This window comes from Colossoma macropomum, unplaced genomic scaffold (assembly GCF_904425465.1).
Source record: "Colossoma macropomum unplaced genomic scaffold, Colossoma_macropomum, whole genome shotgun sequence".
Classification (NCBI taxonomy): domain Eukaryota; kingdom Metazoa; phylum Chordata; class Actinopteri; order Characiformes; family Serrasalmidae; genus Colossoma; species Colossoma macropomum.
In genome coordinates, this window is record NW_023494825.1 from 1,363,707 (window position 1) to 1,371,757 (window position 8,051).

General features: G+C 39.0%; 1 protein-coding gene across 4 annotated transcripts; it reads right to left on the bottom strand.

Annotated features, from left to right (window-relative positions):
- Positions 1-2,932: 2,932 nt before the first annotated feature.
- Positions 2,933-7,850, bottom strand: LOC118800208 (zinc finger protein 485-like). 4 transcript variants are annotated; one of them, XR_005006191.1, is made up of 4 exons: positions 7,655-7,850; positions 6,325-6,592; positions 5,622-5,739; positions 2,933-5,355 (listed from the first exon to the last, which is right to left on the bottom strand). XR_005006191.1 is itself a non-coding variant. In XM_036560401.1 (3 exons), exon 3 carries the CDS (start codon positions 5,100-5,102, stop codon positions 4,542-4,544), a length of 561 nt encoding a protein of 186 aa, XP_036416294.1. In that variant the 5' UTR covers positions 5,103-5,355; positions 5,622-5,739; positions 7,655-7,841; the 3' UTR covers positions 2,933-4,541. The 4 variants fall into 4 exon arrangements, 3 of the variants coding, with proteins under 3 accessions (XP_036416294.1, XP_036416292.1, XP_036416293.1); XM_036560401.1 differs by lacking the exon at positions 6,325-6,592 and having other exon boundaries at positions 7,655-7,841; XM_036560399.1 differs by lacking the exon at positions 5,622-5,739 and having other exon boundaries at positions 7,655-7,841.
- Between the last annotated feature and the right edge of the window lie 201 nt (positions 7,851-8,051).

Genomic DNA, 8,051 nt, shown 5'->3' on the forward strand with positions numbered 1-8,051 from the left:
TAAACTGTTTTTTTCTTTACTTAATTTTAAATTGCTACTATTCATACAGTACTGGGCAGACTGGTTGTTAGTTTATTTCGAACAGTGGGATCATCTGGCTCAAATGTATTTGTGTATAATCCGCATAGCTATGACAATGACAGTTGAAATTGGCAGTTCCAGAAAGGCACACTCAAAGAACTGAAACCATGTTTCCATCAGTATTGACTCTTGAAATCATTTACTATGTTTAGCAATGCTGTTTGTGATGTGATCTAAAGCTGGAATTTTTCAAAAACATTGTTTACACTGAAGAATCTACTTACTTGTGTAAATACTACTTTTTCTGTTATTTCACTTTAGAATTGGTTTGAATCTTTATCTTAATAGCGTCTGGAAATATTTTTTTTTTCTAAAGAACACTTAGAAAGTAAGTAGTAAGATTATCTAAAATCTGCCAGAATTGGGTCAAAAATACAGGTTGAGGAACTTAACTGAGGGATGACTATACGAAGCTCTGTGACATATTTTTCTAAAATCGTGGATGATGGATGTTGTTTGAGGAAATGTCAGATCCTCAGGTCTTACACTGAACCTAATCTAGTATCAGAGAATTTATTATTACAAAAATGTGTTTCAATGAAGATGCTTAAGACAAATCATCAACTGGAGTAGGCAATTGAGTCTTTGAGTTGGTGCAAATGCCTGATTTTCTAGCCAGAGTTTTAGTCTTCTTTTCTACTTTATCTAGAGTTGATCTTAACCTTAATTTGAAAATGTGGACTAGGTCTATTATTTAAAACATTAATAGTATTCACAGCTGATGTATTAAAATCTGGTTACTCAACCCTTTTATTTGTGTTGATGTTGTACAAAAAAAACCGTAGTGAGATTCCCAAACTGCATTTTCCAGCTCTTGGTGCCTCTGACATTAAAGGATTCTCCCTTTCCGCTTCTGTGGGGATCCTGCCACATTTTAAAGACTTGAGACTGTCACCCTCTGTCCCAACAACAGTTTGAAATATTCTGCTTGGATAATATCATTGTCTATTCAAGTTCTGGGCTGAAGGGCTCATGCACCTCAATAGAACTGGAGTACTTGTTGAGACCGGGCTTACTGCTAACGCCTGAGAATGTCACCTAGGCCTAACGGAGGTGCAGTATCTGGGCTGCCAAACTGGTCAGGGCTTGTTGTGAAGAGCAATAAGTAGCAGCCATCATAAATGGTGCACAGCCAAGCCATAGGTATATGCCTTTGGGGGTTAGTGGTCTACTACTGATGTTTTCTGCCTACCTTTTTTCAACAGCTTCACCCCTTCCAGGCCTTATAAAAAAGTATAAGTCATCCTTCCAATTACTGAAATTAGCCCTCATCATTGAGCCTGTCCTCCTCCTATGTGGGGGTGGGATTTTGTCACAGTGGGCCAGATGCCCTTCCATTTGTGCCACCACAGCCCAGCTCAGCCAGAGCCCTGTCCATAGTGCTGAATGTGTGGAAAAGTCTAATACCTAAAAAGGACACCAGAGAATGTTTGCAGAGTACTAGAGGGTTTTCTGGATGCCATGTTCTTTTATTTAACAATTTTAAATGGTTTCAGAAATCTAACATTTCTCTTGATGGAATTTCCAAATGTGTTTGTGGCGGGTAATTAAAAAAGAAGGTGGACACTGGGAGCACAACCATGTAAGAGAAAAGGATCAAGAACTTAAAAAAAAATATGACACAATTGTTGGCAACTGTAACAAGAAAATTCATTATCCTGTTAGTTAATAATGAATATTTAATAGACAAAATGAACACATAACTGCAGACCTCAGTGACTGGATTCACATAAACCCTTGTGAAATCACTAAAAAACCTTCCAACAGACCATGTAGGATTTAATATAAACCTGCAAGAATTGCGCTCCAAACTAACACCGACATACAATACCATACTGCTGCAGCTGCCACTCCCATGGTGCCTTAGAATGTCCTAAAATAATAGACATTCTATAAAATAGAATGTTGCATGGTTCCTACCATAAGCAGATTTCAGACTGGAGGAATAGCTTTATATATTTTTGGAAATCTGTCAGTGTTGATTTCTATTGATATATAATCAGTAATAGACAAGGTCACAAAAAAGAACCTTATGCTTAAAACAAATTACACAAAAATGGTTTTGTGATAATATAAAAGAATCTATTGTTCCACAGACAAACATGCATGTTTGATGTAGAGTACTTGCACCTTTTTCCAATTTCGCCCTCACAAAACACAGCTGGTCAGGGAGGGATCATAAAAGGTGAAGAGCACAGTGCATGAAATGCATCTCCCTCACTAGAACAATAGAAAAAAAGTGCTTTGTGGGCAGTTATAAACAGATTTATCCACAATAATTACCTTGTGGTGTGAAAAACAAGTATGAAAAGAATAAGGCAAATTTCTTTCTAATTTGTACATGATGTTTTACTGTCATTTATTCCTAAATATAAGATTTGGAAAATAAAGTTTTCAGCTAGCTGTATACACAGCCTCATCATTTTAAAGCAGGAGTGGGGGACCTCAGTCCTGAAGGGTTGGCTCCCTGCACAGTTTCCTGCACTTGAGTGATTTTCGTACGCAAGCACACCTGATTCAACTCCTCACATAAATACCAGGTTGACCTGGTTTGCTAGAGCAGGGAAATCTCCCAAATGTGAACTGAACTCCAGCCCTCATTTACCAAGCCCTGAGTTAAAGGCTGAGAGTAAGTAAGAAGTGAATGGCAGTACTTTGGAAATTGTGATAACTGAGTACATACTGTAATAAAACAAGAAAAAAAACTGTTTATATATATTTTTTAAATAACTCATTCCTGAAAATGCTTGTTAACAATTAAAAAACAGCAATGATAGAATTATAAATGAATGAACTGAGATAAAGTTGGAACCACATAAGCTTCATGAACATTGTTGATGGAGATTTTTAATATTTTATTTAAATATGTACATGAAGGTTGAGAATACTGAGCAATGAAAGGTGAGAGGCTTTCACTTTTGTGAACTGGGCTACATCAATTAGACAGACTTAACAAATGAGTCCAACAACAATTTCTTTGCTGCTATTTTATATCACGTTCAAGCACAATTGTAAACAGATTATGTGGAATCTATGTTCAAACAATTTACACTGAACATCTTTTAGAGATAACTGAATTAAATAATGATGTGATTTAGAAAATGAAAATGATCAGTCAATCTAAAACAAGGTGACAAAACTCCTCTGAACAAACCTGCAATGAGAACAACGCTGTTTCTGTCATTCCTGAAGCTGGAAAAGTTCTGGATTAACTGAAACAGAGTACCACAGTCAGTGATCTACAAGACGGAGTGTCCTCAGTATATAATCCTGCATAGACTAGCTTCAGTGTTAGCTTTAATGCTAGATTTAGCTTGTTTAAACTAAACAGAGTTTAAACTTCCATCAAACCCCACTCAAATCTCAATGAAATCTTCTGATTAAACATAAAAACCAAGCACTTTAACTGTCAGTAACTAACTGTTTTCCTGGTTTCATTAATGTAAACATGGTTTCTGGGAATCCTTTTTCACTTTAAATCAGCTAAAATTAGTATCGGTGCTCAAATACTGCAGTAAACATCTTGTGGAACCAATTTATTTTTGAATAACAATAAATAATGATTTATCTCCCCCCAAGTGCGCTAGTGTCTCTTTAAGGTACTCAAATACATTTAGTTCTATTCACACTTAAAGCAGTGGTGCAGATTCACTCCTGTGTGAATGCACTGCTGTGTTACAGGACTATTTCAGCTTCTACAGCTTTTCCCACACTACAGTGATACAGTCTCTCTCTTCTGTGAGCATACTGGTGTGATTGGAGACTGCTCTGTTGACTAAAACTCTTTCCACTGATGGGAAATTTTGAATAAATATACCCTTAATCAATAAGTAAATAGACTACACATGTAACCAGTAATCAAATAGTTAAGCATTGGCTAAAAGGGAATATTAATGTCTCACTGAGAGGTAATACAGGACGCACTGGGCCATTGGGTCTGCCCATTCGAGGGCTTTCCAAAAGTAGATGAAATTAGATGACCTTACTTGCAGGTGCACTCTCAGTGAACTCTATGATATATGGTCCTGTAGGGCCTGGTACACTCAGATACACTGGTACGAACTGGCTGAAACCAGCTTTTTTAGAAGAAGTGTTGTATGTAGTGAACTTAAGAGAGGCCAAGTGATGGAGAAGTTTTTGCATGGGGACTAATGGAACATCAAGTTTGAGGTGACATCATAACCCCAGATAAGGGTATATAAGGTGCTATCAGAACACTGTATTTACGCAGTTGGGTCTCTCAAGACCTGCGTGCCATCAATGCTGGAATAAAGAGGAAGCCTTTTTCTTTTTCCACAAACTCAGCATCTGAACACTTTTTCCTTTTTGACATCTTTTGAGAACTTAGATTTTGATTTCTGTTATTAGTGTGTCTATCCAGTATTAAAGATTTCTTTTTTAGTAATACAATGTTGGAGGCCTGGGGTTAAAAGGGATAGCCTTTGACCCCGACACCACACTCAGTGATACGGCTGCTCTCCTGTGTGTCTGCTCTGGTGTTTTTGGAGATAACTCTGTAAAGTAAAACTCTTCCCACACTCTGAGCAGTGATACGGCTTCACTCTAGTGTGAATGCGCTGGTGTTTTTGGAGAGTAGTCTGTTGCGTAAAACTCTTCCCGCAGTCTGAGCAGTGAAATGGTTTCTCTCCTGTGTGGATGCGCTGATGTTTCTTGAGATTTTCCATGACGTTAAAGCTCCTGCAACAATAAGAGCAGTGATACGGCTTCTCTCCTGTGTGAATGCGTTGGTGTGTTTTGAGATTAGACTTGACGTTAAAACTCTTCCCACACTCTGAGCACTGATACGGTTTCTCTCCGGTGTGAATGAGCTGGTGTTCTTTCAGGCTACTCCGTGAAGTAAAGCTCTTCCCACATTCTGAGCAGTAATACGGCTTCTCTCCAGTGTGAATGCGCTGGTGTATTTTGAAAAGACTCTGATAAGTAAAACTCTTTCCACAGTCTGAGCAGCGATACAGTTTCTGTCCTGTGTGAATGCGCTGGTGTTTCCTGAGATTTTCCATGACGTTAAAATTCCTCCCACAGTAAAAGCAGCGATAAGGCTTCACTCCTGTGTGAATGTGCTGGTGAATTTGGAGACGTTTCTGTAGACAACGTTTCCCACACAGTGAGCAGTGGAGATTTCTCTTCTTTCTTTTATTTTTCTGAATTTGTCTGCATGATGTGCTAACGTGGAGAACACCAGAGGTTGTTCGCCGAGTACTGGAACCTTTTCTGGATGCCAAGTATGAGAATGTGGACACAGGGAGCAGAACCCTAGAAAAGAAAAAATAAAGAAATTCACAACTCAGAAATATGACACAGAATTGCTGACAATTGTAACAAGAAAAGTCAATATTCAAATATAAATCAAACAAAATAAAAACAAATAATCAAAGTTAAACAAAAATAGCCGCTACACAGCTGCCCAGCAAAACACCAAAAATAGCCGCTCTGTGGTTTAATTCCTGCTTTGTATTTACTAGGGAATAAAGGCCGTTTTGGTGAAGTTACTCACAGTGAGCCTGATGACCATGACTGACCTGTTATTTCAGCAGAGGATAATGTGTTTGTGATCAGACTGTGTCAGATATTGGATGTGCATGGGACCGGGTCAAATCGTTTCGGTTGTTGGCGGAGAAAACAGTCCTGCGCAGACCTCTAGATGGATGGACAGATAGTAGAACACCTTTAGATCCCATTAGGAAACCATCAAATGCATTTAGAATTGGATTTGATGCATTTAGTATTGCAGATTGCTGAGTCGGACGCTCTGTTGTCTAACTTTTGAGCTCCATTATGGAGGATTGATATTGAAGCAGACAGCACTAAACATCATTTGTTCGGATAAAACGTAGTTATTTTAAACATATTAATAAATCTAAATTAATATTCAATGACTTATTCTTAAACATTAGAGCTTTTAGCTGTATGTGGGGCAAAGGAACAGACTGAGAACAGCTTTTTGCCTGTCTCTAAATGTCTGGAACATTGATCTGGTTTTAAAGTGACTGCTAGTGCATCATAGAATAATATGACTGTATATTTCATCCACATGTATAGTGTTAATTACTAAGCATCTTGAATGTATTTCACAGGAGAAACACATCTGCATAGGATATTTCATCTGAGAAAGAACATTTCCCCTAAAAGCTGTATTAACAACAACAGATCCAGTAATAATATGTTCGTGTTAGTCAATAATTGTGTACACAGTAAACGTGTACACCTCACTGATGACCTCACCTGGTCCCTCCACACCAACACTACTGTGAGATCTGCCCGTCAGCGTCTGTTCTTCCTGCGCAGGCTCAGGAAGTTTGGTCTGCCTCCTCAGATCCTCACCAACTTCTACAGATGCACCATAGAGAGCTTCCTCATGGCCTGCATCACTGTCTGGTACAGCAGCTGCACCGCCTGCGACCTCAAGGCCCTTAAAGGAGTGGTGAGGACGGCAGAAGCCATCATAGGCAACAGACTACCAGCCTTACAGGACATCTACCAGTCCCGCTGCCTTAGGAAGATCAGACAGATCCGGTCAGACAGCAGCCACCCAGCACACGGCCTGTTCATCATCCTGCCATCAGGCAGGATATTCTGCAGCATACAGGCTAGAACAACCCGGTTAGTGAACAGTTTCTACCCACAGGCTATCAGGCTTCTGAACAAGCTGAGATGCTGTGGGTCCTTCACCAACTATCATTTCACTCGGCCACTTTGTTAGTATTATTATTATTATTATTATTATTATATCTCTGCTATGGACAATAACACTAAACCACTTTAAAATTTATATATATTTTTCACAGATTATCCTTTATTTAAAATATTTGTACATAGCACGGAGTTTTCTTACATGGGTCCCTCCTGTCTCTGTATATTTTGTGTTTATTTTGTGTATATTTAATATTTCAGTTTAGTATTTTTCTTTTGTAGTCTTACTTTGTTCCGTTTGTTTTTAGTATGTATATAATGCTGCACATATTTATTCAATATTGTCATTATATGCTGTTATCTGCACTTCCTTGTACAGTCATTATTGCACTGTCTTTGCTATCTCAGCTTATAGATCTTATTGCATATTTTTGTATGTTTCTAGTTGTATATATGCCTGTAGAAAGGCCTTTTTGTATACACTGTTCTTTGTATACTGCTTAACCCTTATTACTGTAACTGTCCTGTGTTGTGTGACTGATACTGGCTGCTAAATTTCCTTCAGGATCAATAAAGTATCTGTCTGTCTGTCTGTCTGTCTACTAATGAATACTTCATGCACTGTTCATCGGGTGAAGACACGCTGCCCTACAACCTTTTAAACCCTTTTCGCTTTCCGTAGTTCCAGTGTTGTTCGGCGTTGTTTTCAGTGAATGCGCGCTCCCGAGGACCTGGCTTATCAGAGGCAGGGTGAATTTGAGGTGAACTGAATCGGAAACAGCACCTGCCCGGTTACGTAGTGAGTCCAGACATATGAAAGCACTGTTATGACCCAAAATCACAGTTATAAAGCTGACATTACTCATCAGTTTTCTCTCAGACTCAGCATAACGATAAACACTGAAGCAGATCAGCTCTTCACCTTCCACCGTGTGTTGATCTGAGCTGCGGTGTTTATGATGAGGCGCAGCTCCTGGTTTTCTCTCCTGGATCAAAGCGGGATCTTCCGCTTCTCCGCTTTGCTGGAGTTGAAGAGCCACACGTAGACAATCAGCGCCCCCTCCTGGACTGCAGGGAAGACTGCGGGCGTGGTTTTTAATACCACCCGAATTCCGACTAAACCCGCCTCCTGCGCTGCGATAGGGTAATATTTCATATGGGCAGCGCGCTGATTGGTCAATTGTAGTCTTTCAGCTTAGCAACTTTTATTTGCATCAACACATATTCAGACATATTAAGGAGCAGCAGAAAGTTACAATTACTGAAGAGAAGGTTAAAAAAATGTCTACAAAATACTAACTGTATAATTTTATTGTGAG